The sequence below is a fragment of the Gossypium hirsutum genome, chromosome D04 (assembly GCF_007990345.1).
Source record: "Gossypium hirsutum isolate 1008001.06 chromosome D04, Gossypium_hirsutum_v2.1, whole genome shotgun sequence".
Classification (NCBI taxonomy): Eukaryota; Viridiplantae; Streptophyta; class Magnoliopsida; order Malvales; family Malvaceae; genus Gossypium; species Gossypium hirsutum.
In genome coordinates this window covers 34520506-34532239 of record NC_053440.1, presented here as the reverse complement: position 1 = coordinate 34532239, position 11734 = coordinate 34520506, and the positions used below count along the sequence as shown (strand labels likewise).

The 11734-nt window shown below is 33.9% G+C and overlaps 1 protein-coding gene across 4 annotated transcripts; it reads left to right on the top strand.

Annotated features, from left to right (window-relative positions):
- The first annotated feature begins 1395 nt into the window (after positions 1 to 1395).
- Positions 1396 to 11392, top strand: LOC107899738 (uncharacterized). 4 transcript variants are annotated; one of them, XM_041091317.1, is made up of 19 exons: positions 1474 to 1764; positions 2492 to 2805; positions 2917 to 2966; positions 3298 to 3389; positions 4157 to 4321; positions 4424 to 4817; positions 5111 to 5229; positions 5305 to 5377; positions 5466 to 5686; positions 5772 to 5816; positions 7100 to 7175; positions 7415 to 7606; positions 8288 to 8391; positions 8518 to 8605; positions 9175 to 9312; positions 9485 to 9610; positions 10291 to 10461; positions 10876 to 10935; positions 11020 to 11392. In XM_041091317.1, exons 1-19 carry the CDS (start codon positions 1724 to 1726, stop codon positions 11131 to 11133), a joined length of 2583 nt encoding a protein of 860 aa, XP_040947251.1. In that variant the 5' UTR covers positions 1474 to 1723; the 3' UTR covers positions 11134 to 11392. The 4 variants fall into 4 exon arrangements, with proteins under 4 accessions (XP_016681012.1, XP_040947251.1, XP_016681013.1 ...); XM_016825524.2 differs by having other exon boundaries at positions 1530 to 1764; positions 2489 to 2805; XM_016825523.2 differs by having other exon boundaries at positions 1396 to 1764; positions 2492 to 2966.
- The last annotated feature ends 342 nt before the right edge of the window (positions 11393 to 11734 follow it).

Here is an 11734-nt window from a genome sequence, read left to right as displayed (position 1 = left end):
CTCAATCCGATCCTTGTGGGAACGATACTCACTCATCACTTTCTTACTTGAACCGACCTGTATACTTGCACAAATCGCACATCATTTTACACGTGATAAGTATGCAATTGGGGCCAAACCACTCTAAGTTATCATGTTCATTGTCTCATATTTTCTCTTTTGCTTCCACAATTTTTTATTTAAAAAAAGGCCATTCACCTCCCTCTTGGCTATTTCGGATGATTGATCAAGCTAACAGTAAGCTTCCTTTATCGATCAGTCGTGTATATACTCTCTTTGTATTGTATCAAAATTCTTTAGAATAGTTAAACACTCAACAATAGAGGTGGACTTAAGGAGAACAGTGACATCTTCAAATATTTGCAAGCATTTGATTTGTAATTGTAATAACAAATATTAAGAATTTAAAAAATATTCCAAATATTTTAAGTCAATGGATACATATGTTAATATTTAAATATCCACTCCATTTTTAAAATTTTTTATTTGCAAATTAAGATATTGGTCTAGAGGCAAATAACTTGTATTGAGATAATAAAAATATTATTTAATTAAAATAAAATTATTTCTTTATTTAAATAATTAAAAAAATTTATCCAAAATTATCAACTAAAAAATCTACCAGTTATAAATTTGAATTGATTGAATTGTAAAACAATTATTGTAGGTGGTATACTTAAAGAGATTACGCTATCATATTCAAAATTTACAAAATTTACAAAATATTAAAACTCTAATATATTTTTCAAAAAATATAGTAATTTTTATAATTTTATAATAACCTTTTGTAAATATATAAAGTTTAATTTTTAAAGAATTTTTAGGTTCTTTCGAATGATTGTGGAAGGTATTTGATAAAATAATAAATTATTAAAATAGTCACTTTTGTTTACCTTAAATTACATTTTAATCATTTCAAACAAAAAATTTAGGTTAAATTATACAATTAGTCTCATATTTTAGGTTAAATTGGTCAAAATGAAAAAATATAGAGACCAATTGTATAATTTAACTTACATTTTTTATTTAAAATGATGATTTAACTTGTCACGTCAGCTTACCATTACACCGTTAACGGTAATTAATGGCTTAGTGACTAAAATATTATAACATGTTAATATAAGTGACTAAAATATAACCTAAAATAAACCAAATGACTATTTTAATATTTTAATCTTGATAAAAATACTAACACTTAATAACATTAGTAAACTTAAAAATTGCGAAAAACGATTTACCTTTAAATTTTATGGAAAGAATTTTATTTATTCATGGAATGTATAGGTATGGGCTTGCATATTTTTTCAATAAAAAAAGATGATAATATATTCTGTGTATAGCAGAAACATCCTTATGGTTCTTTAAATGAAATTGTATCTACTTTCAGTTCGCTAATCAAAAGAAATTTGTTACGGAAAAAATAAAAAATTTAAAACGGGAAGAACCCTTTTCTGGATTTGTCAGTTTTCAGAAGGAATTGGAGACACAAAATTAAAAATTTAAAATTTAAAAAAAAAAGAAAAAAAGAAAAAAAAAAGAAGGGAAAGTCTTTTCTGTCTGTTTTGTGATTACTGGTTTCTCCACGTCTACGGATAAAAACAGTGGCCTCTATTTCCTACGCCACGTCTGCCTCTTTGCAAACACACTCCATTTTCATTTTCTACCATTTTTCCTGCTATCCAAACGCCTTCAGTTTCCTCCCTCGACTGCTAGCAACTTGTACATGTCGGTTAAATTTCATCACCACAGCTTCGTAACTTCTAGGTATTTAAAATTCTTCCTTTTCATTTTCCCTTATATTTATTGTTTTCACTTAAGGATTGTTTAATTTTGGCTTTGTCCAAGTAATTTAGGCTTTTATTTGTGATAATTCCGTATAAAATTAGTCATCGAAGCTATTAATCTTTTTATTTCTTTCTCTTGAAAATGTTACTCTGAAAAATGTTACGTAATGGCGGAGAAGATTTGAACTAGTTTTTAGACAAGTTCTCGTTAATTCATTAATTGATATCTCTAGGCCTGATTTATGGCGAATTGTTTCGTTCTATTTGCAAACCATACAGCTCAATGATTTTCTTCTTTTTTCTTTTAAGAACGAAGAAAAACCTGCCAAAGCTCATTGCAGTTTTTTGAATTACTTAATTATGCTTGTTCAGCGTTCACGGGTAAGTTTAAAAGTTAAAAGTGAATTAGTGATTCCCATTAATTAATGGGCTGTTTTATGGGATTTTAAGTTTAAAACTTTTAAACAAACAATGCAGTAGTTGGTAATGCTTCCACAGAATATATTGTTGCTAATTCAAATAAATAGTTGTAGGCAGCAGTTCCGTTATGGTTTGCGGATTAAACTAGAAACACTCTAGGGGAATGGAAGAAATAAGAAAATGCCTATTACAATGGCAGGAGAATTAAGTTTTCTGCTCTTCATGGTATTCCTTTATCAATTTTCTATGAAAACGCTTGCACCTTGCTGGTTGTGGTCTTTTAGCAGGTCTTCAAATCCATGGCTTTCATGGAATTCGTTTGGATCTCATGTTTCTTGCAAAAGAATGGCTAACTTGGATTATCTATTGATGAATTGGGGTACTTTAAGGAAGAAATATCTTATAAGGCAGAGTTCATCAGATAACCACAGGCTGTTAGGTTATAGAAGACATTATTCAGCCTTTTGTAAATCAAGACGGGCAGGAATCGGTTTTCCTCTAGCATCAGCTGAAGATGGTGTCACAGTCAATGAGAGTCCGCAAACCAGTACAAGTACAGATGTAGATGAGATAAGGGTCCAACTGAATCAATCACTGCATGGTGAGGATCATAGTAATGGACTTGTTCAATCTTTACATGATGCAGCTCGGGCTTTTGAGCTAGCAATCAAAGAACAAAGCTCATTATCAAAGTTGACTTGGTTTTCGACAGCATGGCTTGGTGTAGATAGGAATGCATGGGTGAAAACACTCTCTTACCAGGTTTGTCTTGGGTTGTTCTTTGAGCTTAAAAATACGCTAATTTGATGCTTTTTTGCCCCCATACCACCTCTCAGATTTTGATTCTTGTAACTGTAAGACTATTTTGACATTTTTTTCCCAATGCTGATTGTTTATTTTGCACACACTTTCTCTTCACACAACAGAGAGATGTGACTAGTTATTTTTCTTTATTTCTTTAAATATAACCTTGTTTATTTTACCAGCATATTTAAGAAACAATTTTTTCTTGTATGCTATTACACACAAAAAGTATGTATGTGTCCTTCCCAAGAAATATTTGAGCAAACTAAATTTTCATGCATTTTCTCAGGCTGCTGTTTATTCTCTACTGCAAGCTGCAAGCGAGATTTCGTCCCGAGGCGATAGTCGAGATAGGGATGTAAATGTTTTTGTCCAAAGAAGGTAGTGCATTGCATAAATTTTGTATTTTTTGCAGCTCATTGGTATTTTACTTTTCGTGGATCTTGTTCAAATTTAGGCTATTTTGTGTCCTGTTCTAGTTTTATTGTATTTATATATAACACGTACCATCAATTTGCGTAAACACTTTTATGCTTATCATTCATTAGGAAAAAATGAATATTTTCTCACCTTGAAATATGGTTTATATTATAATGCTTTGTTATTTGGATTTGGGTGTGAGTGTTGTATAGGAGTATGCGTCCAACATGGGTCTATTAAATTTTTTTGAATTTTTTTTTTGTGTGTATTTGGAGGATCCTTGGAGGGTCATATCCTAATGTCTATGTTCAAATATGTGTCAGACATTGGTAAGCAGCATGGTTATAATTTGCAATACGAGTTACATATTTGATGTTGGGGTCTTAATCATTTATATGTGACTTGCTATCCTTTGGTTGTTATATAGTACTTGGTTATTTCTGCAGACCAGTATGACAAAAGGAAATTTTGTTTTGTAGTGAAATGTTTAGCAAATAAGGCTTGGTAGTTAAGCAGCAATGTACTTTTTCTTAATCATGGAGGCAAACTACTTTGTAGTACTTGGTTATTTCTGCAGACCAATATGGAAAAAATAAATTCTGTTTTCATGTTGCTCATTCATGTGTTTCTAATAAAAATCCAATCAGATAAGGCTCTCCTAACCTGTTTTTATTACTTCCCTTTCTATAAAAAAATTTCAGCATTTTCTAACAATCACATTGGTACAGTTTGTTGCGTCAATCTGCTCCCTTGGAGAGCTTAATCAGGGAGAAACTATCTACCAAGCAACCTGAAGCATATGACTGGTTTTGGACTGATAAAGTTCCTGCTGCAGTGATCTCTTTCGTAAATTATTTTGAAGGAGACCCGCGATTCACTGCTGCCACTGACGTGTAAGTAATCACCTCCTTGCTTCTTCGTGTTAGGCTCTTTATGAATTTCTTGATTCTTGTGAAACTTGTGGTGATATGCGAACTATCTTAATCTGCTGCCAGGTGTGGGAAAGGCAAGTCCTTGGGTGTAGGAAGTGCAAGTGACAAAGCTCTTCTCATGCTTGCTCTGACTTGTGTTGCTGCAATCACAAAACTTGGTCCTACTAAAATTTCCTGTGCCCACTTCTTTTCTATGATTCCAGACATAACTGGTAGATCGATGGATATGCTGGTTGATTTTGTTCCCATACGCCAAGCGTATAATTCTATAAAGGATTTTGGTCTACACAGAGAATTTCTTGTCCATTTTGGTCCCCGAGCTGCAGCTTGCAGAGTGGAAAATGATCAAGATTCAGAGGAGGTTATTTTCTGGGTTGATCTTGTACAGAAGCAGCTACAGCAAGCTATAGATAGAGAGAAAATATGGTCAAGGCTAACAACATCTGAAAGCATTGAGGTTTGGAGTTAGAGCTTATGATTTGTTTACAGTTTGAGTTATCATGTTGTCTTTTAATCCCTGAAAATGGCATCTTGGTCAGAAGTTCTAAAATAATCTACCAAGTCCATATCTGTTTCTGCCGAATCTATTTTTACAAGATGTTTAAGAACCACACCCTTTAAGAATATGATGGATAAAATTTGAGAACATGATTATTGGAGGATAATTTGAAGTATGGTGGACTCTTAGTTATATCCATAGTTTTTGCTATGCTAGAGCTTGTCATTGAAAGTAATACTAATTTCTTGCAGGTCTTGGAAAGGGATTTGACCATATTTGGCTTCTTTATTGCCTTAGGCAGAAATACACAGGCTTTTTTATCTGCTAATGGATTTGAAGTTATAGATGATCCTATTGAAGGCTTTATTAGGTATCACCTCTCTATTATGATTGGATTTGATTCAATGTTTTAGTTGTGATTTAATTCAATATCCTTTTGTCACAGGTACCTTATTGGTGGCAGCGTTTTGTATTATCCTCAACTTTCATCTATAAGTTCTTATCAACTGTATGTAGAGGTCAGTGCGCATGGTTTTATGGTAATACCTTTCTACATATATGTTTCATGATGGACTATGATATCTTATCATACATTTAATTCATTAGGTTGTGTGTGAAGAGCTGGAATGGCTTCCTTTTTATCCTGGAATTGTTAGTGCGTCAAAACAGTTTCATGGACATAAAAGTGCACGAGAAGGTCCACCTAACATTAAAGCTATTCCCCAAGCATTGGATGTTTGTTCTCATTGGATGCAGAGCTTTATTAAATACAGTAGATGGCTGGAAATTCCTTATAACGTTAAGGCTGCAAGGTTCCTTTCTAGAGGGTAATGGAGTTTAAAGTTCATTATTAAAAACCAATTTGTATCTTATCTCTGTTAAGTAATTATTATTGCTATCTTTATTGTCTAGGCACAATAAGTTGATGGTATGCATGGAAGAACTCGGGATACCAACGTAAGTTTTGGATGTTTAGCCAGTGTTACTTTTCTTTCCTTAATTGTCTCTCTCTATATAGGGCGATTTTGCCCTTCTTTCTAGCACATAGCCCCACATGTCCGCCCACATGAGAATTCACTCTCATACTCATGCACATGCATGCTTGCTTGAATTTTTCAAACATTTAAGTAGATTCCATTATAGGATGTCTGTCAGTTACTCAAAAGTGGATACATGTGAATCAAATAACCTGAACTAAGCATCTGAGAAAAATATGAAGAATTGAAATTTCAATGCACATTTTAGAAAATTTTTACCATTTAGGATAATGCATGTTTGTTTATCTGCAAAATTGCAACTATATGTGTACTTATGAGTTATAAGAAAAATAAACAGAGTAAATGTACAATATAGTTAGATATCCAGAATTAGGAACACCTGAAGGAAAAAAAACCCGAAGCTTGCTGTGTTTCAGATGGAAGAAAGAGCTTCAAGGCACACTATAGAACTGAGGCTCCAGAATACTTAAGAAAGCGCTATCCGCTGATAAATACAAATGAGTTAAAAATGTTTGCAAAGGATTTAGAGGGAAAACATTTTCCAAGACACTTTTGAGTTTCAACATGGACAATTCTCATCCTTGTGTTCTGTTGGTCCCTTCTTTTATTTGCTGAAGTAATAAAATCAGGGCTAGTTTTGAGGACTGCCAAGTGCATTATCATGTTTTTGATATGGTTTTACATTGACTTGATCTGATAAGATGTTCGTTTGATGCTACTGCAAGACATTTAGTTGCTCAATTAAGAAGTTCAGTCATCCTCATTCACAATACTCTATGCTAAGAGCTAAAGAAAGAATTATCTTGGACTTAATGATTATTTAGCCATGAGATTTAACTACAGGGCAACCTGTTAATGTATTATTGGTCATGTTTCTGCTCTGTAGCTTTCTCTAGTCATAAGCTCTGATAGTTCTTCATCTTTCCTGTATCCTTGAATCTGTAAGTTCTTTTATCACTTCCTTTCTGCATGAAAAAGTGTCTGATGATTGAAGCCAAGCCAGCCCACTATTTGTATTACTGGAATGTACCTTCTCTTACAGGGATAATTTTCTTTTATGTTTGTCATTTTATTTATTTTTGGTGTTGTGCAAAAATGATGCAGTTAGTTGTTAGTCATTGGATGTCATGTTTATTACCTGCTTCTCATTCTCATGTCATATAAGTCTTGCATTTATTGGACAATGGTGCTTTAATCTTATTATTGCTGATTGCTGACTATATTTGAGAAAATGTGATGCAGAAGGGAAATCGTTGAGACTAGTCTTGTTGGTAGAACTGGATTAGCAATTGAGAAAGAATCAGATTCGTTTGATAAGGTTCCTCCTCCCTTTGAAATTAGATTCATTTGAAAGTAAATTACATGTAGTTTGCAACTTGCTACTGTGCCTATGCTGGTACTATATGCTTTAGCATATCTGTTGTTAGCTCTTGCCCTTTTTTTATGGATCCTAGGAGCAAAGGAACTGTTGTTCTCATAGGTCCTGCAGTCCTAATGTGTCTTTATTTTAAAAATTTTGAACGGTTCTAATTTGCAATGACATTATGTTGTTTTCAGGCATTAGAGAGTGTTGAAGAAGCTCTGAAAAGGCTGGAAAACTTGCTTCAAGAGTTGCATGTTTCAAGTTCATCGGCCGGGAAAGAGCAATTACAAGCTGCTTGTTCTGACCTGGAGAGAATAAGGAAGCTAAAGAAAGAAGCTGAATTTTTGGAGGCATCTTTCAGAGCAAAAGAAGCTTTCCTTCGACAGGTTTCTTCCTATCCCCTCCTCCCTCTTTTTCAGTTATTCTATTTGTTTTTTGAATACCATATGTTCTAATAGTGCCTTCACTATGAAATTAATGCCATGATGTCAAGATGGTTGGGCTTTTCAGTTCCTTAAGTAGAAGATAAATGCTTGCCTAGCATAACTAATATCATGGAGTTAGTTACGGGGCAGCAGTACATTAGTCATGGATTACAGACTTGGCTTTCCTTTTTTTAAAAAAAAAAAAATCAGGCTGGCTTTGCTACAATCTAAATAGTCTGGTTCAAATTGAAAATAAGGTAAAACTATGGGTTTCTTCCCATGTAATTGGGTGTTTCACTTTTTTTCTTGGCAGCTCATGCCCAACTCTTGAATTTTGCATCTATATTATTATTACTTACTGAGTTGATCTCACAAGTCAAGTGACACCAATTCTAACATAAAAACCAAATATCCTAGCAAAAAGGATATGTCTCATTTTTGTTTTACTAAAACAACATTTTAAAGCCGGGGGGGGGGGGGAGAACTACTACAATTACATTAGATAACTCTCTCTTTCCTTCTAAAACACTTTGTTTTTTTTTTTTATCAAGAACATGAAATAGTGGGCAAATTCAAGTACACACTATACGACATATTTTTCAGCTTAGTTGCAATTCATGTAAAATCATTATTCCCATGCAGGAAGAGGGTGATGGGAGTTCTCAATCCTCTGTCAGTGAGCAGCAGCAGTATCCAAAGGCAAAAGCCAGAAACAGTGCTATGGTAACAAATGATAGAAGCAGCAGGTAGCAACTTCTGCAGTAGATTGTAACTCTTGCCTACTTTTTTTTGGAACTTGTCTTTTATTCTAATTCAAACAGTTCAGTATTCTGTTACTAATGCCTCTTTATTATTTGTCTTTTTACTATTAGAGTTGTCAATAAATCTCGTGGGTTATGGAGCTTCATACACCCTTCAACGCGGAAGCCTGACACCGAGTCATCAGCTCTTGAAAAATCGGTATGACCTGTCTCTACAAGCATCATTTTACACTTGTTGATCTTGTGCTCATCCTCTCAGTGTCAGACTTTTTCTTGTTCTGGTCTCTTTCACCATGCAGGACCTGGCCTTAAACTCTAATTTCAGGGTTCTTAATGACTAGACCTTTCATTTCTAAAAATTGTATCTTTGAGCTGTCTGTGTGGTTACAAAGTGAGACTTGCTTTCGGCATTTGTTTCAATAATAAAATATTATAAAGCTGTGACATCTCATCAAGCTTAAGTTGTTTGTGTATTCGGATGGAAGATTGGTACTTGAGCGCTGATTGAAAGTTTGAGGGTCTGTACTCTAAATAAAAGTACAGAGAAGTTTAGGCGTGTTTTCTTAGTGATGGACCTGGAAATTTGACCAAATTATGTTTAAAACAAAAACAGTTCTTTCTTGGATGCACAACAATGATAGAAAATTCTTAGCTTTTGAGTTCAATTGTTGTAATACAGATTCCAGAAGGTAAAACATTTTTTTGTGCTGTTGGGAATCTCTATGTTTTTATTTAAGTTAAAGCTACTTGCAATTTTGTTATATGCAGGGAAATGAATTTGTTGAGCAGAATGCTTCTAATATTGGTGGTGAACCAAATGAAATCCGCCGCTTTGAACAATTAAGGAATGAACTGATTGAGCTTGAGAAACGTGTTACAACAAGTGCTCAGTCAGCATATGAGGAGGTATGCTCACTCTTTTAATGGTTGTAGTCCTGTAAATTCAATACAAATGACGTCCTCATTATAAGAACAAGAAACATGATGTTGCATGATAAGTTAAACCTTGACCTTCAGAATAGCTTTGATTCTTCATCCATGTTTTCTAACTTGCTTTTCCTTTTTCAAATTTGGTTAGGATATTAAGGTTACAGATGGTTATCCTGGCTCTATTAATGATGCTGGCCATGCTCAAGTGGTTGAGGTTCAGAAGAAGGAAAGTATTATTGAAAAATCATTGGTGAAGATAAAAGAAACAAGCACGGTATGAATATCTTGTGGATTTCCATAAATAAAATAATTTAGTTTGACTAATTGATACCAAACTTTTCAAGAGCTTTCAGAACTTTTCTAGATAGTCCATGGCAGGGCTTATTTCTTTTGGGATAACACATGATAGGGCTTTTTGGGTTGGTTTAAGGGTAGAGGAACTTTCTGCATTTTAAATTCTAGCATATGATTTGTTTTCCCATCTAATGATAACTCATAATTGTAAGGTCTTATCTAATGGCATCCAACATGTTTAAGCTCTTATTTTATCAAAATTTAGGTGATACTGTCTGTAATTCTGGTTTCAATTCCCGATTCTGCATGCTAAAAATTGTTACTTTATGTAATATTAATGAGTGTATTTAATCGTCTTTCTTTGTGCCATACATGATATGGGTATATGGGAAATTTGTGCAATAGGTTACATATGGTGCTGTCTCTACAGACAAGCTAACTTTTGGATTGTTTATATTATGATATTACTCCTTTTACTTAAGGAATCTGAGAAGAATTATGAGCCTAGAAATTTCTAATCCCCTGATAAGGTCAATTTTTTTAAATGATTTGTATCGATTGTTTCAAATTCTTCTGCAATATTTCATGGTCTGACTACTTTTGTGGTGTATCAAATTGAGAAGTGATGAGATGTCATCTGAGTCATTTACCAATGAGCAGGATGTCTTGCAAGGATCTCAGCTTCTAGCCATTGATGTTGCGGCTGCAGTGGAGTTGCTTGGAAGGGCTCTGATAGGGGATGAATTAGCAGAGAAAGAAAAGAAATCCCTTCGCAGAACCCTAACTGATTTAGCATCAGTTGTTCCAATTGGTTTTTTGATGCTTCTTCCTGTAAGTTAAAATACAGTGTTCTGTCAACAATGTCTGCCAACGCATTGCTGATTAATCACTTTTGCCATCATGGAATCACCTCTTAAATTATCATCTGGGGTCAATAACAAATGCAAATATTGCAAATAATCTGACCGCATGAGTTGGGGATTGAAAATTGAGTTCAGAGAGAATACTCTTACTATAATTTCATATTGAAGCCCGTGTTCATGTAACTTATAACAGTTTCAAGTTTCTCTGAAGGCTTTTATTTTATTTTTTATTCCTTTCTTAACTATACAAAATAATGAGGCATATATAAACATCTAGCATGTAGTGAACTTTCTTTGCAACATTTCCAATCATCTTTTATTTACACTTAAAATTATCATCAAGCTACTGTCTTAATCTGATAGTTAAAGTTATGTCCTGCAGGTTACTGCTGTTGGGCATGCAGCCATTTTGGCTGCCATTCAAAGATATGTCCCGTCCCTGGTGTGTCATCTGTCTTGTTAATTGTCTCACTTTGAGCATTGAACATCTAGTATTGTCAATGGTTAATAATTGGTTTCATGGCAGATACCATCCACATATGGATCTGAAAGGTTAGATCTCTTGAGGCAGCTTGAGAAAGTGAAGGAATTGGAAACCAGTGAAGCCGACTCTGAAGAAAATATAGAGCAAGTAGCCTGAATAGCAGTGGAGATCTTGTACAGTCTTCAAAATTGAAACAATTCTCCCCATATATGGTAACACAGATGGCTTCAATATATTTGTTTTTGTTTTGTTCTGTTGGTCCTCCGTCGCAGTTTGGGCATTACCTCTGTCAAGCCGAGAGAATTTGAAGGAAAAATGATAATATTCTCTATTGATTTGATTTACACGAGTATATATACAAAATACTATCAACTCTACAAGGAAATAATATGAAGTCTAAAGTCTAATATCTAAATATCAGCTAGAATTCCCAAATGTCAACATTTACAACCTGTTAACACACCGCAAGTTGGAGCATAAATATCATACCTAGCATGTTACATAGGTATTAAACTTGATTCCCAGTAGGTAACCAGGTGAAATTAGTCCTTGAAATATTTCACGACTTAAAATGACAATCATCTTAAATGTGTTTTTTGTTCGTTCATGGAGTACTGGAATACTGGATTTGAGGCAATGTGATTGCTCCATAATTTTGTCGGTAATGAAGTCTAGGTCTTTTGTTGTAATAAGATGATGTGTCCACATAATTTCAAGACAGATTGAGTCATGGCTTTATATTTTGATTCGATACCAA

Excerpts from the sequence above, each read along its gene's own strand:
- LOC107899738 (XM_016825522.2), top strand. The coding sequence starts at position 1,724 with ATGTCGGTTAAATTTCATCACCACAGCTTCGTAACTTCTAG. Across the intron at positions 3,390-4,156 it reads AATGTTTTTGTCCAAAGAAG|TTTGTTGCGTCAATCTGCTC; the intron begins GTAGTGCATTGC and ends ACATTGGTACAG. Across the intron at positions 8,606-9,174 it reads CATCAGCTCTTGAAAAATCG|GGAAATGAATTTGTTGAGCA; the intron begins GTATGACCTGTC and ends TGTTATATGCAG.